The following is a 27,341-nucleotide window of genomic DNA, read 5'->3' as shown; positions in this document are numbered from 1 at the left end:
TTATATCTTAATTAACACAAAATGGGACTCAGTGAATAAGATCCCTATGATTCTAATTTGGTTACAACAATCTCTATCTCTTTTGAAGAACATTTGTGGATTGAAAACATTCTTTTGAAGAACAGAAGAAGATGTGACTTCACATCGGAAAAATTATGAAGAACTACTGTGGTTGATCGTAACAAAAATATAAATAAAAACAGAAACGATACAAAATACTGGAAGAAATTACATTTTGACTAGACAAGAAGCGAGGAAATGAGGCTACGACGCTCTTATTTATAGGACAAACATCATAAAGTGAAAAGGAATCAACATTAGGTCTAAAAAATCTAACGAAAGTCTCCATGATGTTTTTTTATTACAAGGAAGTGATGGTACCACTTTCCTGAATGCCGGAGAAACGGTTTGAAACTAAATCAAAAACAAATTTTTGTTTAAACCAGAATTGAATTAAGATTAAAAGCAACGAGTTTGTCACTCTATGAACGCATTATTTTATATTCCTTGAGATCATCTCTGTCTCTTGCAAATGAACTGGGATTTATTGTTAGAAATGAACTATGTTGCTCTTTAAAGTCCAACAATAGCGTTCATAAAATGCATCTTCACAATCTACTACCTTTTACAATTAAACTTTCAAATTTCACTGTTGATTTTCTGTCATAAGTTCATATTATCTATTATTAAATAGTACACCGAAAACCAATAACTATATGAATGTGCTACAACAAAATTAATTAGCTCTTTGTGTCCATATTTACTAAGTCAGACGGTATTTCCTTGACACATTTTTACTACACCAAAAAAAAATTAACAATAAAGTTAAAAGGGAAGCTAAAAAAACAACCATCAATCCAATATAATCATCTAATTTATGAAAAAAAAAATTTACACATATAATTTCATGCAAGTACAAAAAAAGAGAACATATTTCCATTATAAAAAATATAACTGAAATAAATACTGAAAATAAATAGTACAATATCATAAAATATAGTTGATAACACATAAAAATCTAAACATATAAGAAATATCAACAAAGATCAAATGTTAACAAAATAAATAAATATGATCTAGAAAACAAATTATATTTATTATATTCAGTTTAAAATAATTTTTCAAATGTCTTACAAAATTAAAATATATTTTAATATAGAATAATTTTAGTGTAAACTCACCCATCCGTTAGGACAGGTCAATCACTAGTAATCAATAAAACAAGGATTATCACTGATAAATGTTTCAGTGAGTTAGTAATCTATATATATATATATATTATACTAAAAGGCTAATATAAGCCATGGAGAAGCTGTCCACGTCACTGAATTAAATCGTCCAATAGGAGATGAGTTTACTACCACGTCAGATTAATCATTTAAATCGGATGGGCTTCAATCGCGTTTCTCGGTTGGGCTTCGAAAATTGTAGCCCGAATCGTACAATTACGACAAGCCCAGCAACCCATCTCACTGCTTAGAACATTTTCCCTTTTTCCGCGATGAACAGACCCTAATTTACCAAATCGATTGTCGATTGGGTTGCTCTTCATCTACTTCTTTCCTCCGTTTACGAATCTGTCGTAAGAGAAATCAATTATTTCCCCACTCCTCTTCACTCTTTAATCTCTCTTTAATCCCATTAATGGGTTCTTTTGGCTTTCTCCCTCTGAGCTTCTATATAACATCTCTTTCTCCATGTTGTTTTTTCATCAAAAGTTCTTTTATCATCTCGACTGTGTATTGGGACGAAGTTATCCGGTTTTCCCGACTCAGAAAACACGAACTACAAAGCGGTGGTCCCCTCAGCTCCGGTTAAACCCATCGTCCAAACCGGCGTTTCTTCCGGCAACGTCAATACCATGAAACCAACGGTCCTAGCGGCGGTATCCTCCGGTCCGGTAAAACCAGTCGTCCAATCCAGTATCTCTTCCGGCGATGTCACCTCGATGAAGTCAAAAGGCTTTGCGGTGGTCTCCTCCGGTACAGGCAAACCAATCGTCAATGATAGCAGCTAGAAGTCAAAGACTTTCTTTGAGTTTGGATTCATGAGCGGCGACAAGGACAACTTCAACCTCGCCGATCTAACCGCCTGTAAGACTTCCCCTCCCCTCTGACTACACTCTCCTTCTCTTCCTTGCGCTTCCTCTTATGCGAGAGACCTGTTTAAACCCTGATTTTTTATTTAGTCGTGGTTACTTACTGTTTCTTCTTTCATCTGCATTTGTTTTTGTAGCTCTTAAAGACAGGATCGAGCTGGCCTTATGAACTCTCTCAAAGTGAGTTTTGTTTTCTTCCCACAAAAAAAAAATAAAGTTCTGCAATCGAAGAATATGAATGGTTTTTTCGAGTTTAATGTTGCTATTAGACACTGCCTTGGTTTGATTTTATAGGGTTTCAGTGTAGAATGAGTTCTGTTGGAGATTGTTTGTGATTTTTTTTTTTTTTTGTATATGTTAAATCCACAGAACAAGCTATTGGCTGGTCAGCGTTCTGATGTTCTCGAGAGTCTAACTCCTCAAGTGAGAAACCGTGTTGAAGCCTTGGGGGACATACAGGTTTGACAAGTTTGTTTCGTATTAATTTATTAAATTGTGTAAAATGATGTGGTTCCTTGAAATCTTATCTTGGTTAAGGATGTGAGATTGTGTGTATTCTCTCCTTCCTTTATTCGAACGTTAAGCTGCCTTAAATATATTAAGGTGTTTGTTGCCTATTGATAAACCGGTGACGTCTCTCGACGCAGGGAAAGCATGATGAGCTTGAGGCAAAGTTTTGTGAGGAGAGAGCTATTCTTGAAGCCAAGTATGAAAAGTTGTATCAGTCTTTGTATACCAAGGTAATTGTTTGTTACTGAGAAAAAAGTCTAGAGTTTCCGGTGATATTTTGTGTTAAACATCATCTGCTTATATCAAGACCACTATTTCCAAGTGATGGGCATACTCATGAATTATATTGATCTTGATATGTTGTCTTTCACATCTACATCACCAGAAGAAGAGGTGAAGGATCCTGAGCTTGATGAAGAGGAGTATGCCCATAAATAGTGGAGTTGAAGAAGTTCCAAGAGATAACTTAATCAAATAAGAAAGTTTCAGCTCCCGAAGATGAAGATAAACCCGAGTCAGTCCACGCCACTACCTAGAGACGAAGGTCACATCTATGGTGGTGATTTGTTACCTGGTTAAGGAGACGCCATAGAACAGTATGTCCGGTAAGGTAAATGTATCCCATGTAAAGAAATATTAGGTCTTAACTCTGACGAGATTCAGAAGTTTGAGGGTCTTGGTTATGTGATGTGGAAGTAGGCGTGAAAGGATGAATGATTATTGCATCATAAAGAAAAACCATGTTTAAAGTGCTGAAGAGGTTTGTGCAACTCTATATGGGAGAAGAGCCCAACTATGATCCTTCTGGTGATGTACAGACTGATGGAGCAGATGACTGATTTGATTTCTTATGTTGATTGTGTGGGACTGTAGGTACTTAATAATTATTGTTTGTTTGCTACTTTCCCGTAACCTAGATGCATAATTTATGTGTAGGTATATTGCATGTGTTAAAGATGAAACAATTTGGTTTAGCAAATCTTTTTATTTTATTTTCGATAGTTAGCTATGGGAAACACTCCACACTTTTCATATAAAAAGAAACTCCGATGGCCTAGACAAAGGCATCATGTAAATTGTAATTTAAGTGATATAAAGTTATGAACACCAAGGTTTATATTATTGAGAGCCTGACTGGTGTAAAGTGGCTTATAAATTACTTGAAATCTGACGACTCATACACGATCTCTGTAAAAGTAGAAGACTAATCAAGGTAGGCCGTTAAACAATATTGTTTGTGCTCGAGTTCACAGTTTGAAAAAAATATTCTACATCTTCATAGTTTCTTATATTTTAGCTGAGTGATGTTTTTTATTGTTTGTTTGATATTTATCAGTTGCAATTTCGAAGAGGAAAAGTTATAAAGTCTACATTTTAAGTTTTATTCTTCATAGTTGCATAGTTTTATTCTCCATTGGAATTTTATGCCAGCAATGATTAAGTTTCCCACTCATTCAATCATCTACATTTTACATCAATGGTTTGAAATAATGTTTTAAATATAATTTTATAAGAAAATTATAATATATTTAAAATATATTTAAAAAAAATTAAAAGTATATTTATAAATATAATATATATTAGTATTCCTATTATTTCAGTTTTAAATAATTGAATGTTTTATATTTATATATTTTATTTAAAAATAAATTTATTTATTCTTACGCAAGCGCAAATGTCAATTGAAACCAATTTTCGATACTGGGAGGTTACGAGTGATTTGAAAATATTTATGTGAATATGGCAAAACGTCAACTACTTACCAAATGCAAAAAACTATGTTAATGGGTGATAGCAGAGAAAACCATTATACCCTTAATGTCTTACCAACTTTTCTTAAGGAATAGTCAACGATATATGCAATTGTAACAATTTATTTAAAAGGAATAAAACGTAAAAGGAAAATTCTATGATAGCCTTAAAAATGTTTTTATCAAATATAGCTCCCAAAGTTCCAAATATAAAATGACCAAAATGTTTCATTAAAAATAATATATATTTATTTTTATTGGGTTAACTAATCTAAACTTAGAATTTAGAGTTAAGGAGTAGAGTTTTAGGAGTGGTGTTAAAATTTTGAATTTAAAAAACAATAAAAAAAATATTCAAACTTTCAACTAGAATTTTTAAAATAGTTTCAAAAGTATTTTTAAAATTTGAAAAATAAAAAATTGAATTTTTTTGCAAATTCTTTTTATTAAAAGTTCAAAGTTGAAAAAAATAAAATGACCAAAATGTTCCACTAAAAAAAATAAATATATACTTATTTTCATTGGGTTAACTAATCTAAACTTAGAATTTAGAGTTAAGGAGTAGAGTTTTAGGAGTGGTGTTTAAATTTTGAATTTAAAAAAAAAATTCAAAGTTTCAAATAGAATTTTTATATTAGTTTCAAAAGTATTTTAAATTTTGAAAAATTAAAAAAATATTTTTTTGCAAATTCTTTTTATTAAATGTTCAAAGTTGAAAAAATATAATTCAAAACTAGAAAAAAACTATGTTTTTTATTTACTATTATTTATATATCTAGATTATAAGAGTTTTTGTCCTTTTTAATGAAATCTATTTTGATCACTTTTTGAAAGCTTTTCTGAAACAAAACTTAAAAATTGTCTATTAAAAAATTATCCTAAAAATATATATTACTATATCCAAACCAATTATCCGCGCGTAGCGCGGAGAAAGACTCTAGTAAGAGTAGAAACTTAACATAGAGCTTGACTACTGTTTATGTTTTTTTTTCTGTTCTTGGCAAAAAATGCTTACTTGTCTAGATTGAGGTTTCATGGATGTTCATATTAATTTTACTTCGAATCTTCTACACTTGGAAAAGTGGGTGCCTATCTAGTTTTAAAAAAACAAAATCAACGGCTCTAATATGGATTTTCTCTAAGAATTACTTATTGGACGTGTTGGTTTTATCACAAAAGGGTAAATAAATTTCAACAGCGTGGCTTATCAAGACTATACGAAACAAATCGATCAAGATGAAGCAAACGGTGTACAGACCGGTAGATCTTTCTCGAGAAAGGGAGCAACCCCAATAACTGGATTGGATTCAAAAAAATTGGCCGGTTTAAGCTCAAAGCTAGCAGCTACGGTTGGCATAACCGGATAATCTTCTTGACAAGGTATGTGATGGAATCCCAGTGTGTACCACAAAACTATGTCCTTGTTTTCGATGGAACGGTCTCTGTTTCACCACAAAATAAGTAGATTAGATAAATTTTTCAAACCAAAAAAGAATTTAACAATAGATAGTAAGGCTAAATTAGTATTGTCCATTGGTTTTGTACCGATCAGACCAAACTTGTAGTGTGTCATCGCCGTGGCTCTGGTACACCAGAACTCCTCCAGCGAATTGTTCTGACCGGTTATACCGAGTTACCCATATCTAAACCAATAAAACAAATTGCATTGGACACAATGAGTCATAAACCGGAATTTCAAATAAAAGAATAATCTCATATATCAAACAAAGCTTAAAAGTAACTACCTGATTATTGCTGAATGCAGCTCTAGTCTGAGGAGGATCATCGTGATCGAGCAAACTCGCTGCATTCCCACCCGGTATGATCCTGTAACCAGCTGGGTTCCCTAACCGAGACTTACGGTTTGGGTTCACAATGTGGAATTCATATGGGTCATAGAGGCTCAACTTAATCTGGGCATCTTTCTCAGTCTTGGCTACATATTTCTTGACCTTCAAGTAACTCTTCCTCGGAGATTTTCCATTTGGAACTCTTTGCTTCTCTAGATGAACCTTAACCAAAGAATTGTTTGTAGGTCCATCAACGTCCATGTCTAAATGAAACGTTATGAAATGGTCATGGACAACTCCAATCACATTTTCAGAGATCAAAGGTCCGGAATCATTCTCTTTATCACCTAAGTCATCTACATTCTGGTAAGGTGTCCCTTTTACCATCAACATACCTGAAGCCGCGACCTATTAAGAATAACATTTAAGTGTGAGGAAACTTGAGAAAAAAATAACAGTATACAAAAGAAAACAAATCAAACCATTTACTGACATACCGTAACGCGTATCAAACCATCAGTCTGAAACTCCCAATCAAAAGTATAGTCATAGTTTCCGACTGAAGTTGCCATCCGAGCGACCAGTGTAACTTTTGGCCTTGACTCTCTTATCTGTTAAGTGGTCAAATCATGAATCGATGGACTTAATGTTTGAGTATGATTAATAAAAGGAATATACATCGGCATTGGGGATAAGAATCTCAGAATGTCGCCAGCTGACATCGCCTGCGTAACGTTCAAATAAGCATATCATGTTTGGTTGGACAATGGATTTTCCATTCGGCAAGGCGAAAACACCATCTATGTAGTAAGCATTCCGAGGGCAGTCGTTGAAAGGCACAAGTGGCATTGCCGCAGGGCCTAGACCGATCTCGCCTGCATCCAGATAAGTTTTGTAGTACCATAGTTCCTCAGGGTCCATGTATGGTACGAACAACTCTGATGGAAATCCTTTGTACATCACACTTCTTGGTTCACCTGCTCTTTCCACGTTTGTAACCATCACAATTTATGTATATAATATAATACTTCTGTCTAAAAAATTATTTTTGTATTTCAAACACATTAAGAAAACACGTTTAATTTGATTATTAATATATCAGTTTTAATATTTATTTTCTATAATTTAAAAATAATAGTAATTCAATAAATATAATTCAATTATTCAAAACAGTATGCTATTATTAACTAATTAAAAATATATAAAACATTAAAAGATACATTTTTGAAACCATTTTCTTAAACATTCATCTTTGGGAGGAGAGTATTTGAATTTTGAAGTATGGTGCTATGTACCTGTCTCGGAGTCACGGACTGTGGCTTGAGAGATGATCATACCGGATCTGTGGTCAGCTTTAACATGAAAAACCCAATTAGCCCACTTAACCAAATGGCCATTTTCAACCTGGAAACTTGGACCATCTGGCTGCTCAATGGAAATGGGGTTGATCCGATCCATATGTACCGGTTTATTCAGAACACTATACCGGTACTCTGTACCGGCAGCTTTGGGGATTGAAACTGGGCCTTTATCGACGATCTTGATAACCTCTAGTTTGTCCATATCGACTGTTGCATAAAGACCTTCAATGGGTCTCATGAAATAGTTAGGAGTGTCTTGTGACGTGAAACATTGGACTTTTAGGATTCGACGTCCTTCTTCCTCCGGTCCATACCATCCGGTGAACGTTGGTAGGGCTACCAAATCGGAAAGTTTAACCCCACGCGCTTCGACCGAGCGGTTAAACTCGATGCTCTGCAAAGCAACCTGCATTTTGTATTGAAAAAATTGTAAATTTTTGCTCTTTTTTTTCTTTACGGGCATAATATCTCATAAAAAAATTATGTTTAGTACTATGATTCCAAAATGTCGCCACTGTATTTAATTTAGCATATATTTAAGATGAATAAATATTTTTAAAGTATTGATAAAATATTTAGTTAATAATATTATTATTTTAATGTTATCCTTTAATCTGAAATCTTAAACTTCAAACTATATTCTGACCCACCCTTTAAAGGGCGGGTATATGTTTTGTTTTAATTTAATTTTCATATTTGTGTTTTTTTATGATTAAATTTTTATTTTTCTATTTGTAATCATATTTGTATATAAAAATTAATTTAAATAATAGAAATTTAAAAAATGATCTGGTATATGCTCTGTTAGGGTTGGGTTGCCGGTCGAACCCGCTAACCCGCGGATTTCAATTTTGTTTTAGTCAAAAAATATGATCGCACAATTTGCAAATAAATAATTTGTACTGGCACCCTCCCATTTAATTTGGCAGATCCGGTATACGCTCTTTTAGGGATGGGTTGCCGGTCGAACCCGCCAAACCGGAGATTTCAATTTTGTTTTGGTCAAAAATATGATCCGCACAACCTCCAAACAAATAGTTTGTACTGGCACCTGCCCATTTAATTTGGCAGTTATCAGCGGGTTATAATTTAAAAAAAAATAATTATTTAATTTAATTATTATAAAAATATATTTATAATAAAAATTATATTTTTAAAAAATTAAATTTCTTTTTTAAATTACCATATTTTTAAAAAAAATTACTTTTCTTGTTATTTTTAAAATACTTTTCGGGTTGTGGGTACCTACAATCCAAAATCTACCAACCCGCACTCTTCCCAAATAAAATATTCATAATCCGCTTCCGCAAATCGATTTTTTCAAATATACCCGCTTTTTGAACCGGAACTAAACCGCAAACCAAATACATCCAAAATTTTAAAATAAAATTATATACCCACAAATATTAATTATATTTAGTTTCTAAATAACTATACTATTTATTAATCAAATTACCCAAATATTTTATCCATAAATTTAAAACAAAAGTTGGCATATTTATTTATTTATATGTAAACATAGTAATATAAATGCTATTAATTGTTATTGATAATATATATATACATAATGGTATGAGGCATGGGGAATCAAAGAATCAAATATTCTTTCTTTGTTTAGATATATAATTAATGTGTACGTGGTTTATTTCTACTCAAAGTTGGATTCCAAAATTATAGAAGTAAGAGATAGGAAAGGTTATAAAATACAAAGTCTATATAATTACATGCCAAATACTGGCGGTTGTTATTCAAAAACGTGGGTTTATAAGTTGAACAAAAATATTTTCCTAGAATATAGGAAGGAGAAGTTTTAATAAACTGAAAAATTACGTGTAGGTATTAGAGTATATTTATATGTGATTAATGATAGTTAGTTAGTAAAAAGTAAAATTTAAAAAGTGGATTCAACATGATATCCACTGGTCATGCTGGAGAAATAATAGAATAGATACTAATCCTTAAACACCCATCCCAAAATATAATTTAATTATTAACCAATTAACTTTATGTATATATTTTAAAACTATTTAATGAAGATTATTTTGATTATTTTCTTTGTGTGTTACTTTTTGATAAAAAAATTATGAAATCTTAAGAGTATTTTTCGAAAGAAAAAAATTGATAGCTTTTATATTCAAATAATTTTTTAAAAATTAAATATTACTTACTAAAACAGAAACATTCCATCAGATAACTTTTTATAAGATTTTAAATTAAATATACTATTTATATAATTAAAATTATGACACCTATATTTATTAATTTATCTCTGCTATAATTTAAGTGTTTAAGAATTAAAAGAACCAACGTTTTTAATTATATTCAATTTTTATGAACCAATATTTTTTAGATTTTCTTTATCTATTAGTTATTCTATTTATGAATCAAAACCCGCCTGGCCGGATGCATTATATATAATATAGGAATTTAAATAGCCAACTTAAATACATGTTTTATGTAATCTATTTTTTTAATAAAATTGAAAACACAACCCAACCCAACCCAAAAGACCATACAAAAGCTATATATCATTTGAAAACTAGAAATGTTAACTGGCTAACTGAAACCACAAACCGTACTATACCAGAAAACTTGAAAGGAAATCCGGGTAGACCGTGTTGGTCAGATTAAATTGAGAATAACATGTGAGCTAAACCGGATTGTTGTAATAAAATAAGTCCAAAAAATCAAATCAGTAACTCATTGTTAAAACCATTCTGCGATACCTGAGAAGCCACCGTGAGGTCGTCCATGGTGAGAATCGGATACCCAGAAGTCGGGTTGACCACATCAGAAAGGACCCGACCCGAATCAAGATCCACAACAATCACGTGGGACTGACCACCCGACAGCGCGAGGACCTCGGCTCTTCGCGACGGTAACCGATTTCCTTTCTTCCACTGGACGACACGTGTCTTATCCGGCTCGTCAAGAGCCATGGAGTGAATAGTGGCTGACCCGGAACCAAAACGCGGGTCATGACCCAAGAGGATGGTTCGGACTCTCTCGATTTCTCGCACAGTTAGTGGGTCAAGTGGGTGATGAGGCTTTGCGGAAGAGTGGTCGACGCGGGGTTTAGGATCCGGTCCGAGGGTTTTCCGCACCCCGGTACCGGACAAGAAGCCTGAGTGGAGTACAGGGACCCAAGAGTAAGTGGCTAAGAGGAGGAGAAAGCCGAAGAACAAGGCAGAGAGACGAGCTAGAGATGGTTCCGCCATCCTTGACTTTTGAGCTTTGAGACTAAAGATGCGTGGTTATGGTTTCAAGCTTTATGTATCATTTTGTATGATTGACATAGTGCTTGATCTTGAAAATTGTTGTATTTAGATATTCGTGACTGATTGATTATAAGATATTGTAATAGTTTAATAATAAATTACTAATATAAATATATTATAATATTATAAAACACATTATTGTGATAAAATATAATAATTATTAATATAATATGATTAATAATAATATTACATTTACTTATTAATTTTTTAATTAGTTGAAAGTTATAATTTTAATATATTTTTTGAAGATTTATATTAAAATTTTTAAAAGAATATTTTGTTTCGTTTATATATGTGTATATCTTTATATATGTATGTATATTAATTTTTTTAAATCTAATGAATAACTAGTTTAAAGTTTTTATAAAACAAAATTGTGATATTGTTTGCGAATTTAAATTAATATGTAAAATATGTATATATTTTATTTATAATATTTCCATTTTAAAAATTTAAAATACTAAAAAAAAAAAATTATTCACACGCAACCGTCCGCAACCGCAAACGCAAGGTGTAATCAGCTTTTGATTTTAAAAAATTCAGATCGGTTTGAAGCGATTTGTAGCGGTTTGTATGATATTTTTGAAATGCTGTCTAGTGTTGTGTTCTCGGGTCGACCCGCCCTGCCCTGCTGCGGGTTGAATCATTTTTTGATTCAAAAACTTGAGCCGCTTGACCCGCGAATATAAATTTTTTTTACCCTCCTCACTTACATTAGTGAGTAAACCGCTAGATCTGCGGTTAATATTAAAAATATAAAAATAATTATTTTATACGTTTTCATTAATTCTTTTTTCTAATAAAATAAATAATATATTTTAATTAAAATTTTATTTATATTTGTAAATTTTTAATTATAAATCATATTTTTAACTAATTTTTTTTTTTAATTTTGCGGATTGGTGGATATCCACGATTTAAATTTGACCGACCTGAACCCGCTCTGCAGAAAATATATTCAACCTGTATTCAACCCGCTCCGCATATTTTTCAAATCTTTTGACGCGTACCTGCCATGCAGCAGATCAAACAGGGCAGGATCCGTGAGTAAAAAGTAAAATTCCCAGATTTAACGCTGTCAAACGCTACCAACTGCAAAAAATACATTTGTGAATGGTAGTAGAAAAACCAGTGAGGTCCTAACTCCATATGCCCCGTCCTTTTATAAAAGATTTCTACTTTCTTCCATTATTAAAATATCATTTAGTACTTTTTTTAAAATAGAAAATATGGATAGAGAATGAGTAAAGACTCCAATACTCTTAACGAATTAGAGTATTCACAAATTCAATCTCTAATTTACCCACCTACCCAAAATAGATCGAATCTAACTCGATTATCTTCCCCAAACTTTGTCTCTCTTTTCTTTTCGTTTTTGAATTATACAGAGATATTTTGTATCTACAGATATGGTCCAGACTAATCAGGTGTTTATATGTGTCGGTCTTCTGTTTTTATCGATGCCAAAATATAAATTTCCTTGTAACCGGGATTCGAACCCTGTTAACTTAATCGTATTAGGTTTTTGCCATCAAATTAATTACCACCAAATCACAAACTTTGTTAAATCTCTTTTTTTCTCTCGTAATTTTTTATATACTAAATCACAAATCACATGACCACTAAAATTTTGATAGACAAAACTTTACAAAAAAAAATAAAATTCTATGTAAATAAAAAAAGTCAAGAAAAGCAAACCCACGCACATGCTCTATTTTTTGTCAACAAAATAGGGAAGTTACAAAATTTGGTTTGATAACTGAACATGTCTTCTTCATCACAACCAAAAAACTGCTTACACATCTATTTGTTTTCTTCATACATTTTTCATTAGGTTTTAAAATCTATGTTATTAAATTGTCATTGACGAATTCGAAACTAAGTGCAAAAGTCTTTGTTGGTGTCACTGCAAAGCTTCGACAATGAAGATTACAAATCCTAAAAAGAAGAAGAAGCACAGAGATTTCGACAGCAACATCAAAAGTCACGCCACAATCTATAACAATGGTAAATGATTTTAATTACATAATCAAATTTAAATAAATTTTAAATTTTATAGAGAAACTAATTATGTATTATGCCAGCTATGTGTTTTCTTAAACTACACTATTATGTTATGTGTTATAAAAACGAACTCGCAAGTTCTACTAACAGTTTTTCAACATGCTCCAACAATATGCATGGAAAGTAATGGCTAGATGATATCACAAATGGTATATAAACTCACTATGTCATAATTTACATAAATCAATATCAACTAATTCATGTGTTTGGTTTTTGCTTCCAAATGAGTTCGATATCTTATAATCATGGAATTTTTAATTCAAAGTATCTTATAATTTATTTATGGCTAAAATCCTATTTGAAAATAATTTAAATTATATCTACTATTTGTTATCTGGACATATAGAATTATTGATGAATAATAGATTAAATAAAATATTTTAAATATATTTTGTATTTTAAATATTTTTTGGATAGTATTATATATATGAATTATTGTTTTACTCTCTCTTTACGCAAATGAAATTTGAGACAATGTTATTCAGATTCATAATATGATAATATGTGGCCAAAGAATAATTTATTTTGACTATAAACTATGATATTAAATAATTTTAAATACAGTAAACTAGACCCATGCATAGGCAAAAATACTAGTAGAGAAAAATATGGAGAGAGTAACGCAGAGTACCGCAAGAAAATCAGGGGAGAATCCAAGAGAGGAGTGATGATGAAACGCCAGAAAATTCTAAGAGATCTGTATTCTGATGTTCTCTGGCCCTTTCAACCTCCGCAATTTTCATCTTCCGCCTCTTCTCTGTTCAGTTTCGTGTCCCCATAAGTTGAATATTTCCTATGTTATCCTTCCAAACTCATCCAATTCCACTAAATTGATCTCTAGAGATCCATGAGATATCTACCATACAATTATCACCTAATCTTAAGGCTTGTGGTTCTTCCACAATTTGTGCATGTGGAGGAGCATGTATAGTCTCATTTGCATTGTACCAAGTCTGGCACTCACTCTCTACATACCTGACTAGTTCTAATGGATCCATGTCTATATCTCTGAATAGCTTATCATTCATGGCCTTCTAAATGTAACAGATTATCCAAAGATAAGTGTCTCTATCATCTTTTGGCTCCACAATATTGTTCTTCCTCTAAAAAAATAGTCCATATTGGCATAGATGCTCGAGATAAGAAAAGTTTGAGAGCTTGACGATGTTGATGATAATGTCCATGCTTGTAAGGTTGGTGGGCATTCGAAGATCGCATGAGTAGCAGTTTCTTCTGACTCTTCAAATCTTGGGCAGTAGTTATCACATTGCATATTGCAGCGTACCAGATTCATTACTATCACTACCTGCCATGTGATTAATTGCCATATAAGATGACAAATCTTTTGTGGTACATTCACTTTCCAAGCAAAAGCTTGTAATTTGGTTATGTTGGACCCTAGAATTTCTTTTTTCTCGTCATCTGTAAGTATATTTGTAGTCATCCAATATCCAGACTTGACTACATATTGACCATTTTGGTGTAGCTCCAGCAAAAAAATATCACATCTATGAGTAGGGTTATTAGGTGTGGGCAAAAAACCCAAACCGAACCAACCAAACCGAAGTTAAACCGAACCAAACCAACCGTACTCTTTATGTCACCCAATTGTTTCATGTTTTACTCAACCCGAACGGTTTGGTTTGGATTTAAACCGAACCAAACTGAACCAAACCGATAATCCAATATATATATAGTAAAAATATATATGATATATATATATATATATATATATATATATATTTTATATATATATATATATATATATGTATTAACATATTGCAAATTTTAGTTAAAGTTTTGTTTTTCATTTTTCATAACTTCCATATCTTTAAAAAAAATTATAAATATAATTCAAATAATACTATTATATATAAAATCATGTAGCATAAGTTTTTATATTCTCACTCTATCGTTTGAGTTGATTATTTTTTAATAAAAGTATAAAACTGATGCCTTCATATTTTATAACCAACTCAAACTACACTGAACCAAACTAGACCATAATAATGTAAACCGAACTAATTCTAAACCAAACCAAACTGAACCGCACCGAATTAAACCCAAACCAAACCCAAACCAAAGCTACTTTGGTTTTAATTGGTTTGTGTTTTATAAAACCCAAATTACCCAAACCAAACCGAACCCAAACCGAACCCGAAACTAAATCGAAATGCCCACCCCTAGGGTTTATGGTCAAACTCTGAATCTCTGGTATCTTCTCTTGATCTACATATTGTTTTAGTAGTCGAGCATCCCACTCCTTTGATTCAAAATTAATAAAACTACTGACAGTCATCTTTGGATGTACGAATGGGGTCCTGGGGCGAGCTGGCCTTGCTGGTGTAGAGGGAATCCATGGATCTTGCTATACATTAATTTCATATCCTGAATGCACTTTGTTTCTGATACTCAAAAATAATAGTTTTCTTGCCACTATAATAATTGTCCACACATAAGATGGGTTATCCACTGAGCATATTCGCAAAGATGAGTTCAGGCGATAATATCTTTCCCGTAAAACTCTCGCCACTAGTGAATTTGGATATTGAACAAGAAGCCAAACCTGTTTCGCTAAAAGAGGTAGGTTGAATTCATGGATCAGGCGGAAACCAATTCCTCCTTTTTTTAGCACAAATTTATATAAAAATAAGCTCAAAGAGCAACAATTACAACTGAAACATAAAGTATCGGAGTCAATCTCGACGATAGAAAGAAGCTAGAAAACAATACATTACACCTAGAGATAGAACCATATAGGGGCGAGTCACGCTCGCAGAAATGAAGAAACCCAAAGAGAAATTTCACTTTTGTTCCCATGGCGATTGTTCGAAAGAACAATTGATAGTCGAAAACGACGTTGAAATATGAAGAGATTGGAATGATGATTGGCAAGAACTTTAGGTGAGAAGCTCCAGATCCGTAGATAATATTGAGAGAACGAAGTCCTATTTGACTTGATTTGGCGCTGAAGCAAGTATGATCAGCTTTAAACCCAACAGAGCTTACCGAATAGACTAGGTGAATCTCAAGCTCTAACTTCACCTCAAAGGAGGCGCTTGGGAAAATGAGGTTTGATGACAAAACTAAAGGTTTAATTGGGTCCAAAACTCGGAACTCAACATTACCGTGTCGAGCCCAACAAGTTGTAACCAAAGACCTAAGCAAACAGTCATCAATTCTCGTTCAACCAAAATGTGTGTGAGCAAACATCGGATAAGAGGTAAAAAACTTTGGGTGAATGAGTCTCCGTGCAATAACTCCGATGTGAAGGTCGCATAGTGGACCCTGTGAAGAACCGTCGATGCTTGAAACGATGGAATGTGATGGAAACGCAGCACTGATAGAGATAGTAAATCTGGCGAGTCCACACTCTTGCACAAGAGTTCCAGCAACAAGGAGATTGGAAGAGCCACAGATCCGACTATGTGAAGAACCGTCGATGCTTGAGACGGCATAGTGTGATGGAGACGCAACGGTAAGCAAATTTGGCGAAACCACACTCTTCAACAGTACATCCGGCGGTCACTAGGAGAAAGAGATTTAACCGAAGTAGCTTAGCTCCATAGAACCAAGAAGTGACCATTGCAGTAGCATTTAAAATAAGGCTCTCGTAAGCCATAGTATGGGCTTGACCCCACCAAAAACAATCACAAGAAAAGCCCATATCTGAGAACATTGAAAGCGCGTGTGTCAACGTTACTCTGGTGGTGGTGGGGTTGCGGTGACCAACAGACGGTGGAGCGGCGAATGGAGTTGGGCCATGGTCGACGGTCGAAGCAGTTAACGGGAGTGGTAGATCTGGTGTTGGAGCTTTGTCAGTCTTCACGGAGGATGATAAACGGTAACAAATGTGGTGACGATCTCGGTGAGTGAAGATGGCCTTCCAGGACCGCGGTGGGTGACGACAGAGAGCGGCCGAGATGACAGTGAGCATTGTGACGGTGCTTGAGTCCAAGCGGAGCGAGCCTAAATGAATTGGTATTGTGACTTGCAGGTTCATGAAGAGGAAGACAATGGAGTGGAGACTGGCGGAGCGAGCAGAGGATGGTGGGAGACAAACGTCGGAGCAGAGATCCCGACGCCAGCGGCGAGAGGCCATACCGGCATCGAGGAAGAGTGTAGGTGGCTGCGCCTCGATTTTAGTGCTTGGGAGCGTTTTGAAAATTAGGGCAAACTTAGTCTTGTCCATGGCTTCTGCTTCTCATCAGGCATGATGAAGCGTTGCAGTCTACAACTCTAGGTTCCACCTCTCTATTTTCGCTCCTTCCTTTCTAGATATACACATTTTTTTCATTTAATTTAGTGTATTCCTCGTTTTAGAAGATTTGAATTCTACCAAAATTATGCAATGGAACTTGTAAAATTCTCACATATCTTCAATTGAACAAGAAGCTGACATAACATATGTCAAAAAAATAGCAAAATAGATTTAATTAAAACTTTTTTCTTTCCTTTGTATCGCCATCTACCAGTTCAACCATCCACTCTTTATAATAGTTTTTCTGTATAATAGTTTTTCTTTCAAGAAAGCGAATAGTAACTTGGGCATATGTTAACATGATTTATGATAAATATGTACTATCAGTTTGGCTAGTCAAGTTATTTTAAATAGAATGAATGATATTTGTAGCGGAAAAAAGCACGAAGCGTTTCAATTAATTGTCGGAAAAAAGCATGAAGCGTTTCAATTAATTGTATTTGTTGGTAAAAAGGATGATCTTTGTTTTGGTCACTGGGTCAAAAAATAATAATAAAGATGTAAAAGGATGATCATATACATATTTCGCGTTTGTCTCAAAATAATATATATTATATTATATGTAAAAATATGAATAGATGGAAATGATCTTATAGATATATATATTACACAGACTCTAATCTACCACCCAGTACTAGCCATCCTGCGAATCCTCCTTAATTTTTCTCCATTCTTCTCTTTGGTAATTTGGATGCTTCTGTTCATCAGCTGCATGCCATTATATGATTAAAGTCTATTAAAAAATTTCAAAACCAATTTGTTACTTTTATTAGTATGTTACACAACGATAATTTGCTTTATAACGCTTGTTTGAATAGAAACTAACGGTATCTCCAGTAAAGTCAATTTTGAATCCAATAGTATCACTTTTTTTCTTCTTAAATGTGATTTTTCTGATGAATCCATATTCGTTGATGACATCTTGGAATTTATTTAATATTTTCATGGGGACAGTACAATGGAAATTTGATTATTACCTCTTGCCTTCTTTTCTTATCATTCTCTTCCTATCAAGAAAAAAAATATGAATTGAATAAAAATAATAAATAATAACAATAATATTTGTTTCGATATAAAAAAACATAGATAATATGTGGTTGCAATAATGATTAATCAAGAAAGTACCACAATTTTCTTCAGCTTCATGTTTTCCTCCGTGAGTTGGTTCAATTCCAACTCCAACTCCACAGTATACGCCTAAGAAAGGTAACTCCACTTGTCAGTCATACACATTTGCCAAAACTTAAAATGTATTCTCTAAGAACTATATAAATAAATAAAGGTATAAACCAGATTCGATGAAAGATAGTAGGCAAGTTTTATACAGATGGAAATAGTATCTATTTGTACTCAAACTTACTTGTCTCCGGGCTCGAGACCGTGCCGCAGACTCGCGGTTTTTAATCATCCGTCGCTGTCTCCGCTCCATCAATATCTCGGGTGGACCGTCAATTATCCGTTTCTGGATCCGAAAAGCATTTAAACCGGTTAAGTACTGCTCACTCCTCCCATTTCCGGTCATGCAGCTTGAGGATTCTCCTATACCCGAGTAAAATGGCCGGTTCTCACTGTAAACTGTCCGGTTATTATCACCATAATTGTTTTGGGTTTGACAGTGTAAACCGACTCCGAACTCGGGATTATAACCGAAATCAGAACTTGACATCTTCATCGTTGTTTTTAACGGTTCTTGAACAACCCCAGCCTTAACAAGAAAATCCTCAAGCGTGATCTCGCCAAGGGTTTGTTGCCGGCGATTATCTTCGTCGGGGTTTTGACCGGCAATGGACGATGGTGGTGGTTGTTGTTGTACGGCGCCGTTTTGTATCTCGAACCAAACTTCCTCGACGGTTTTCTTGCACAAAGGTACGGGGACTGACAACGAACCTTGACGTGGCAGTGCGGTAGGTTTCTCCCCATCCTGGTGGGCGGCAGCTCCCCCGACGTTGTTGTTGTTTTCCTCGACAGTCATCCACATGTTCGCGAGGAGCTCGTCCATGTTCATTGCTCCGAAGCTCTTGCCGCTTTTCATCTGAATCTCGTCAAGAGTCAGCGACATGATCGAGTTTTGTCTGCCTACTGGTGGGTGCTCCTCTGCTGCGGTTTCCTGTGGATACGTTTGCGGTTGCGTTTGGAGATTGTGGTTAAATACATGGAAGGTCGATGTCTCTGATTCGGGAATCGGCATCGTTTTAAGACCTATAAATCATGTAATGTGAACATGCATTCATATATCAGCAGAGCTTCTAAATTTCAAAGAAAAAGTTATGAAATTAATGGATACAGAATTACAATAAGCGACAACAATCATGAACGTCTATTTCATTACAGAATGCGAGTGTTTGTAAGATGTTACGAAATTTGCTTTAAAAGCTAAATTGAAAATTGATTTTTTTTCTTCTAAAAATAAAAGAAACAATGAGAAGCCTAAATATTGGTATATGTTGGCTAGGGCACCATGAGCCAAATTTGCATTAGATCACAGATTGTGCTAAAGTAATATAAACAGCAGAAATAAAAATCTTGTTACCCGGAACAGTAATATAGGGAGAAGAAGAAGAAAGGAAAGCAGCGAGCAGTGATGTGTCAGTGGAAACTAGAGCTTACGGAGCTACTTTTAAAATGAGGATGAGGCGGAGTTTACAATGGTGACATTTCTCTGTATATATAAGCACGCATTGTTTTGGTAAAAAGAAAACATGCATGCATTCGAGTGATATTTATTTTATTTTTAATTTATTGGACTAGTAAAGAAGAGTGTAACTGCAACAAAGGTAAAATAATTATTTGATGTTTAAATATTGAAAATTGCCTTTCAAGTAAAAAGTTGAGGTTTACTAATGTGGTACGTCGAATCTGGTACTACTTATTTGCTTTCTCGTTTATCGACTGACACGTTCATGACGCTTGTCTCATTTTTCCTGCTAAAATTCTTTCATATATTCTGCCTGTGAAAATTTACCTCACTTTTACTTTTATAAGGATTTTTGCCTCCAAGCTAATTGGTTTCATATATATTATAGATAAACAATTGCAAGCATCTACAATTTTTTTCACAACAAAAAAATCATTCCATTACTCAAACAAAAAACAGTTTGAGTAGTTAAACCGAAATATAATAACCAACAAAAATCAGTTTTCTATAAAAAAAAATATCATTTTAGCTAAAAAATCTGTAATTGCATTCTAGATAAATTTCTTCTATACGTTTTAATACCTTTTAACATGTACAATATCTACATTTTGTAACGCTTCGACGGTTATCCAAACACGTGTAAAATTATACGGTTTATACTATCGAGGATGACGACTTTTGTGAGACGTTACATTCTGTAAATGAGAATAATTTAAATATTTAAATTTTTGGTATATAATGGTGTATATAAGAAAACTTTAAAAAATGATTTGGTTAATCAATGAATAGCATTTATCTTTTCTAGTCAACATTATGAGAAAATTTTAGAATTAAACATAACTCTGTTGAAATTTTCATAACTGATAGTAAATTGAGAAATCATTTTGATAGTAAGCAAGGATAAAACACACAAAAAATCACAGTGATTACTGTCTAACTGGTGACAAAAAAATAAAGAGGAATAATACATTTTTTTATGTTCCTAACAAATTTTACCATTCACAAGAAATAGTTATTCCTTTTCATTCTTTCTCATTCCTTTTATGTAGAGAATTAAAGAATAAATTTGTTTCTTACTAAATTTGATATAGAATAACTGTTCTTCATCATTCCCATAATTTTATTCTCATTTATTTTTTTCCTATATGTTTCTATTATTCCTCACATGGTTACCAGTTAGACCTTAATAAGTGTAGTGCAAAATTTTGAACCTTCCAAAAATAAACTACCAGCTATCAAACAAAAGTGTAATACACGAACAGATAATAGACGTGGAAGTTCACTTACATTGAGGGTTGGAGCGTTCTAATACAAGTGACCGCAAGAAGAAGAAATATTATCTGTGTGTGTGGGAGCAAAATCCATCAATCAAAAATTTAATGCGAATAGAACAAAGTTAGAGAAACGATGGGAAAAATATTATGTGAGTAAATATTTCTACGAACTAGATTAATATTAATTACAATGAATACGTCGAATACAAAGGACAAAGCACAAGTGAATATAAGAGAGATAGAGTATTCTAGATCTCGAATAGGTGAGTCAAATGATACATGATGAATAATGATCTTCGCTTTGTTTTTATATTGATTAGCTTGCTCCAACTAGTCTATGTATCTAGGACGCACTTTCCGTGCTTTGCTCTGGAGATCTCAGATTGTTATGTAACCAATTGACCGTGAAGTGACCTGGTCTTTGATGTTTATTTGTAGACTTCGAACTAGCTATCTCGAGCTGCGAAGTACCCCTTTTGGGGTAGAATAGTTGGGTTTTGCCAATTTGATAAATCATGCTCCAACAATGTGCATATATGATCTTGGAAAAACTTTACTATTATTTATTATATGTAATTGATATTTATCACCAAAATGGTTTTAGTACTTCAGAGTTGTTCCGAACTAACTTAAAAACTAAAATCACAAATACGTCAAACTCCACAACATATATTTGACCGAAGGTCGAAACAGACTACAAACCGAAATGATTATAACTCTGTGCAAAATCAAAAGCCACTACATCACTTAAACAACAGGATTGATTATCTCATTTTCAAAGGTTTCCTTTAGCTAAAGAGGATATTCCCTAGCTATATTTATAGGATTGAGTAAACCTTTTCCTTGAAACACTTTGAGATATGAGATAAGCCTCTCTGTTAATACATTTATCCTCCTTGATCAAACACCACCAGTCACTTCTTCTCAGCTTGGAAAGTATCTCAAGACTCCAATGCTTGAAAGATGGCATGCTCTTGGTCTTGTTACAATATCAACAAGTCTTGTCTTCCAGAGCAAATATAACTATAGAGATTCTATGACTTGTCATGCTTTAATCACCCACAAATTTGTATTGTAAATTTGCCACAGAGAAATTAATACCACTTTAAATATCATTTTTTCCAAAGAGATAAAATCCTTTGATTTACTTCAATCAAATCCTATAATAACTTTACAAAACCAAAATTTTGAACTGGTTATGGAATACATAGACTGCTTGTATCACATACATCATTCAAGTTGGATTCAATACCCGACTCATGCGACGACCTAAGACGCGCCGGACTCCAGGGAGCTATTGTTGGATCTGGGTTTCACCCCATTCCAAACCCGATCTGAGACCTCAACCCAAATTTAATAATCCAAACCAAGTATCATCAACGCCTAAGAAAAAATGGTAGACCCTCCACGAGCTGGAGGAATCTCACACACTAATCTTTGGCCGGCAAAATAAACGTAAAAAAAAGTCAAAAACATTCAAAACCATCATAAAAACATCTAATTCACTCTGGAAATCACATCACTGTTCGATTTACCTCCAAATACCTATAAAAGGAGGAGGACAAACCAAGAATAGAAGATCCAATATTTTCCATAATCTTTCTTAGTTTTTTAAAATATTATATATTATATAAAAATCCCGAAAATCAGGCATTCAGTGTCGATCACAGCTTGACTCAAACAAAATTAATCGAAGTCTAGTTTTACACAACAAGCCTCGCATCACCATTAAACTGACGCGTTCTGCTCGATAGCTTGAAAATCCTTTGTTACCAATTGTCGTTCTCCACGTAGACGTTAACCTCGAGAATCCTTCGATTACTCTATTGTTCTTAAACTCTCTACGTATTTTTTGATCGTTCTTGATCTCATTATCAATAAATCATTCCATTGTTTATCATAGCTTTCGTTTAGATAACCCTTTTGACAAGTCACCAAAAACGATAATTTTAGCATTCAACATTCACCTATACATTTCCATGACCCATAACATTAACATCCGAGATTTCCAAACTGATCCCTTTGCACACTTAGGATCCAAAACTTAGGTTTACCTCCTAGAGTGAATCTCTAAATTCACCCACCAATAGTATTTAGTTATTTGAGATTTGATATCTTTTAAAAAAAGAAACTGAGTAATAAAAAAATTTATGAAACAAAATTATGACTTAGATAAAAAAATAGTAGTAATTATCAAAAAAAATATATTTTTTAAATATTGATAAATCTGTTGGAAAAATACTAAACCCTAAATTCTAAATAATAAACCCTAAATCCTAAATTCTAAATACTAAACTCTAAACCTTTGGGAAAGCCTGAACCCTTGGACAAATGCTATACCCTAAACTCTTAAATTTAAACCAAACCCTAAATCATAAACTAAAACCATTAATCCTAAACCATAAATTATGACCCCTAATATTAAACCCTAAATCCTAAATTCCAAAATGGTTTATGGTTTAGGATTTAATATTTGTCCAGGAGTTTAGGGTTTAGGGTTTCATGTTTAGAATTTAGGGTTTAATATTATGGTTTATGATTAAGGGTTTAGGGGTTTTTTAGGGTTTAGGATTAACGGTTTAAAGTATAGGATTTGCTCAAGGGTTCAGGCTTTACAAAGGGTTTAGGGTTTAGAATTTAGGGTTTAGGGTTTAGTATTTGTCGACGGATTTATCAATATTAAAAAAAATAGTTTTTTGATAATTTATGCTATTTTTTATTTATCTAAAAACATAATTTTATTTCATTAAATTCTTATTATTTGGTTTACTTTTCTAAAAGATATCAAATCTCAAATAACTAAATCTTATTGGTGGGTGAATGTAGAGATTCACCTTAGGGGTGAACCTAAGTTTTGTTCTTCTTTTTTATCCTAGTTCTTTTTTTTTTGGTAATTTTTTCAGCTTCTGAACAAACTAAAAAATCTGTTTCAAAAAAAAAGAAGAAACTAAAAATTTAGTAAATCTATATCGTGGAGATTAAAACATATACGGAAACTTATTGTACAAAAACCATTGACGTAAATAATGTCTGAAATACTAGGAAAAACAATCAGATCAGTTTTCTTATGTCACAAAGAAGAATTCATTTTTAGCAATCAAAATCAAAGAATCAAGCAAGATACGAAAGAACAAATCAAGAAGAATGAATTGTTTTTAAGGTTCAGTTACCACAGCTTTGGGCTCGTACATTGGAAGATCTTCTCCTAGAAGGAGCGATTTCAAGATCGCGTCGCAGACTCCTTCATAGTGCACGATCAAGTGACCTCCTTTAGGAACCTCATGGTACTTGATCCATGCTAGCTTGTGGCACAAGCATCTCTGCAGCTGAAACGGTATTACTTTGTCTTCGTAGCCTTGCCATATGTGAACAGAGGAAGGGCTCTTCTCTGGTCCGGACGTAAACGGGTCCGGTAGGTCTGCCGGGTCGAAGTCCCAGTCAGCAAACGCCACCAAAAAGTCGCTTCTCAGCGTCTCAAAAACGCCCTGTTCTCGTAACCTCTCCTATGGACACATTCATGAATATTAATTCTATAATGCGACTGATAACCAGTCTTTTTTGCTCCAAGTTATATAATTTCAAAGTGATATCAGATTTTCTATATATGCAATTGTAACTAAAGAGAGCACAGAACTTGGGTATTGATCTTTTTAAGCACGTCATTAATTTGTCAGAAGCAAATTTAAGTAACATGACTTTTATCCATGTTATTCTATTCTCAGTAGTACATTATTCTATTCTCAGAGATCCAAATTATCTCTTCTCAGTAGTACACAGGCGGCGTCATTAATAAAAATCACTAGAATACGAATCACACTCAATCAAACTCATTTCTTTCTATCTCTTCATTTTTTTCGTCAAAATCTAGCATGAAGGTAACTGTCAAAAAAACAAATAAGTAGCGTGAGATTTATTTTTGTCCATTCAAAGCTTATTCAGTGAGTAAAACATTATCTTATAGCTTTAGTCTACAACTTTTTGTTTTTGCTAACTTTTGGATAGTATACAACTTACAAAACTGGATTATCACTCCCGCAATATTAACACAAACCACTCACTAAACACACATATCCCGTTCACTAACCTTTTCAACTGATTAAAAAATAGGTTTTGTCTGCTAATCAAAGTCATGGATATATTGGGTGTACCTTTGCTTGATAGTTTAATAGTACCATAATATAATAGTTTTAAATTAAATGAATATATGAAAAGAACTTATAAATTTATATTAGCCTTATGAAAGTATCTGGGTACCTTAGTGAGCATTGGGAAGCCTTTAGTGTGCTTGAGGACTTCGATATCTTGGTCGTTGAAATAATTAGCAGGGGTTTTCTCTAGCATTGAAGTTGTAGGAAACATGTTTTGAGTCACCCACCAATGAAGCAGTCCAGGGAAATATTTAGCAATCCAAAAAGACCATTTTAACACTTCTCTTCTGTAATCATTTTTCATCAAACTCTTTGGAATCGACGGCCACCGGTAGTTTACTACGGGAGCTACCATCGCCACTCCTGCTAGCCTATTGAATTTCATTTATGAGAAGATAAAAAGAATTTTGATCGATATACTAAAAATTAAGACATCAACAACGATTCGAAGATTTTATGAAATTTCTTACGTTTCTCATCTTTTAATTATTTGCCCCAGATCAACTCAAAATTAATTGTGCATATATTCATTTTAATCAGTAGTCCAGTGTGACAAAAAAAATCAGTAGTCCATTTCAACCTAGTCAAATCTTTAGCGTCTTTTTATCAAAAATTCTTAATTTAATAAAAACATAAATATCCACTAACACACATAAATAGAAAACATTCATAAGAACAAAAAGTATACATGTCTATGTAGGATTCCGTTTCTTTCTCAGGTCTCATAAAACTAAAGCTAGAAAGCATTCATAAATTTGTTTTCTCTTTTTTTGGTCATCGAGTTCAAAGAAATTAACAAGAATAAAATTAAAGAATAAATTCATAAGAATAAAAAATATGTGAATCATTTTACAGTTTGAATCTTTTTTACGCTTCAGCAAACCAAAACTAACGAAAAAAAGAATTTCATAGAATTTCTCCCATTTTTGGTAATCAAGCTTAGAAAATTTAACAAAAAAATGGAATGCCACATCTAAAACTAAAAATTAATTCATAACCAATAATATATTTAAAACATAAATTTAGATCATAAAACAAAAATAAACAAAATACTATAACAGAATATAAATACTCATGAAACTCAGGAAAACCCAAATATAGAGTAAAAGACAATTTTAAAAGTCAAACCAAACCAAAGCAAAACCATTTCAATAAAAAAAAATCAAGGGAATTTAGGAAAACCGTAATGGGTAAATCAAAAACATTTATCTTTTGCATTTGTGAAACTCTAAATTTAGTTCTAAAAAAAACTCTAATTATAAAATCAATCAGAATTTATGTTTAATGAGATTGTTGTCAACATAATACTAAAAACATATTGACCCTACAAATATGGATATGAACGTGTTGTCAGACAATTTTATGATTTTGTCCAATCTCAAAACAATATGTTTGCAACATGTGTCTTAGAAGACTTTCAATCTGTTTTATTTACCTTTGGGGAATATGTTTGAGGCAACTCCAAACGGTGTATGAACCCATCGAGACTCCGATCAAATAAAACCTTGATCTAATCTGTAACCCATCCGCCAGTTCTTGAACATCGGAAGCTTCACTCTTCAGCGAACGTTTCGGATTTGGATCGCTCTCTCCATAGCCAGCTCGATCGTATAGCACAATGTATATCCCAGTTTCTTCTACAAACTCCTGAGATTATAACTAAAACAAACCTCATTAGGCTTCAACCAAATATCTATCATTTCTTTTAGAGACTGTTGGGCTTAATTAATCTATGGAAAATTGAAATTAATTTAGCTTTTCAGGCAACGCACATCACACATTACAATTACAAAACTCTCGAGATTAAAAGTACATAATTTTAGATCAATGGCCCTGAAAGGAAAGTAAACACACAGAATTAGAAAAAATCGAGTAAATAAAAGAATAGTCTTATACTTGTGAGACATTGAAGTTCATGTCTTTAGAGCTACCAAATCCATGTACAAGAACGATGGTGAACTTGGCATCATCCTTGGGGATACCTCTTTCCTTGTAAGCCAAGTATCTACCATCACGAAGTTTGATTCTATTTTGGGGATTTGGAGGTTGATCAGCCATTTTCGTTGACCTCGTGAAGAAGAAATGTGAAGAAGAAGGATATGTAAGTAAAGCATCCAAGAAGGAAGGTAGATCTAGTTGGAATTGTAAGTAGAATTATTATTCTGTACAGA

General features: G+C 33.2%; 3 protein-coding genes and 1 long non-coding RNA gene across 6 annotated transcripts; 1 reads left to right on the top strand and 3 right to left on the bottom strand.

The window, feature by feature from the left end:
• Positions 1 to 1,370: 1,370 nt before the first annotated feature.
• On the top strand, positions 1,371 to 3,633 carry LOC130496132 (uncharacterized). Its single transcript, XR_008935181.1, has 5 exons — positions 1,371 to 2,093; positions 2,236 to 2,278; positions 2,468 to 2,557; positions 2,746 to 2,838; positions 2,994 to 3,633. It is a non-coding gene; the product is annotated as an uncharacterized LOC130496132 (long non-coding RNA).
• Positions 3,634 to 5,477: 1,844 nt separating this feature from the next.
• LOC108812969 (amine oxidase [copper-containing] gamma 1) lies at positions 5,478 to 10,857 on the bottom strand. The gene is made up of 7 exons (XM_018585376.2): positions 10,237 to 10,857; positions 7,445 to 7,916; positions 6,828 to 7,126; positions 6,647 to 6,760; positions 6,105 to 6,557; positions 5,905 to 6,002; positions 5,478 to 5,801 (listed from the first exon to the last, which is right to left on the bottom strand). The coding sequence occupies exons 1-7, from the start codon at positions 10,726 to 10,728 to the stop codon at positions 5,591 to 5,593; spliced, it is 2,139 nt and encodes a 712-aa protein (XP_018440878.1). The 5' UTR covers positions 10,729 to 10,857; the 3' UTR covers positions 5,478 to 5,590.
• Positions 10,858 to 17,592: 6,735 nt separating this feature from the next.
• LOC108810066 (ABSCISIC ACID-INSENSITIVE 5-like protein 1) lies at positions 17,593 to 19,773 on the bottom strand. Its single transcript, XM_018582197.2, has 5 exons — positions 19,644 to 19,773; positions 18,474 to 19,312; positions 18,239 to 18,310; positions 18,091 to 18,120; positions 17,593 to 17,821 (listed from the first exon to the last, which is right to left on the bottom strand). Exons 2-5 carry the CDS (start codon positions 19,299 to 19,301, stop codon positions 17,735 to 17,737), a joined length of 1,017 nt encoding a protein of 338 aa, XP_018437699.1. The 5' UTR covers positions 19,302 to 19,312; positions 19,644 to 19,773; the 3' UTR covers positions 17,593 to 17,734.
• Positions 19,774 to 24,036: 4,263 nt separating this feature from the next.
• LOC108807070 (uncharacterized) lies at positions 24,037 to 27,341 on the bottom strand. Of its 3 annotated transcripts, none has more exons than XM_018579310.2 (4): positions 27,067 to 27,341; positions 26,606 to 26,817; positions 25,277 to 25,541; positions 24,037 to 24,525 (listed from the first exon to the last, which is right to left on the bottom strand). In XM_018579310.2, the coding sequence occupies exons 1-4, from the start codon at positions 27,226 to 27,228 to the stop codon at positions 24,178 to 24,180; spliced, it is 987 nt and encodes a 328-aa protein (XP_018434812.1). In that variant the 5' UTR covers positions 27,229 to 27,341; the 3' UTR covers positions 24,037 to 24,177. The 3 variants fall into 3 exon arrangements, with proteins under 3 accessions (XP_018434812.1, XP_018434813.1, XP_056843788.1); XM_018579311.2 differs by having other exon boundaries at positions 26,606 to 26,829; positions 27,067 to 27,206; XM_056987808.1 differs by lacking the exon at positions 27,067 to 27,341 and adding an exon at positions 26,943 to 26,959.

The sequence above is a fragment of the Raphanus sativus genome, chromosome 6 (genome assembly GCF_000801105.2).
Source record: "Raphanus sativus cultivar WK10039 chromosome 6, ASM80110v3, whole genome shotgun sequence".
In the NCBI taxonomy this organism is placed as follows: Eukaryota; Viridiplantae; Streptophyta; class Magnoliopsida; order Brassicales; family Brassicaceae; genus Raphanus; species Raphanus sativus.
The sequence above is the reverse complement of the archived record's forward strand: the minus strand, read 5'-3'. Positions and strand labels throughout refer to the sequence as shown.

What these genes read in the sequence shown, in the direction of transcription:
- LOC108812969 (XM_018585376.2), bottom strand. Translation starts at nt 10,728, where the DNA reads ATGGCGGAACCATCTCTAGCTCGTCTCTCTGCCTTGTTCTTCGGCTTT. An exon ending in AGTCCGTGACTCCGAGACAG is followed by an intron (nt 7,127 to 7,444) that starts GTACATAGCACC and finishes TGGAAAGAGCAG; the next exon opens with GTGAACCAAGAAGTGTGATG. An exon ending in TTCTTATCCCCAATGCCGAT is followed by an intron (nt 6,761 to 6,827) that starts GTATATTCCTTT and finishes ACCACTTAACAG; the next exon opens with ATAAGAGAGTCAAGGCCAAA.
- LOC108810066 (XM_018582197.2), bottom strand. Translation starts at nt 19,301, where the DNA reads ATGCCGATTCCCGAATCAGAGACATCGACCTTCCATGTATTTAACCAC. An exon ending in TGAAGCTGAAGAAAATTGTG is followed by an intron (nt 18,121 to 18,238) that starts GTACTTTCTTGA and finishes TTTTCTTGATAG; the next exon opens with GAAGAGAATGATAAGAAAAG. An exon ending in ATAAGAAAAGAAGGCAAGAG is followed by an intron (nt 17,822 to 18,090) that starts GTAATAATCAAA and finishes AATGGCATGCAG; the next exon opens with CTGATGAACAGAAGCATCCA.
- LOC108807070 (XM_018579310.2), bottom strand. Translation starts at nt 27,228, where the DNA reads ATGGCTGATCAACCTCCAAATCCCCAAAATAGAATCAAACTTCGTGAT. An exon ending in CTCAAACATATTCCCCAAAG is followed by an intron (nt 25,542 to 26,605) that starts GTAAATAAAACA and finishes GAAATTCAATAG; the next exon opens with GCTAGCAGGAGTGGCGATGG. An exon ending in GCTTCCCAATGCTCACTAAG is followed by an intron (nt 24,526 to 25,276) that starts GTACCCAGATAC and finishes ATGTGTCCATAG; the next exon opens with GAGAGGTTACGAGAACAGGG.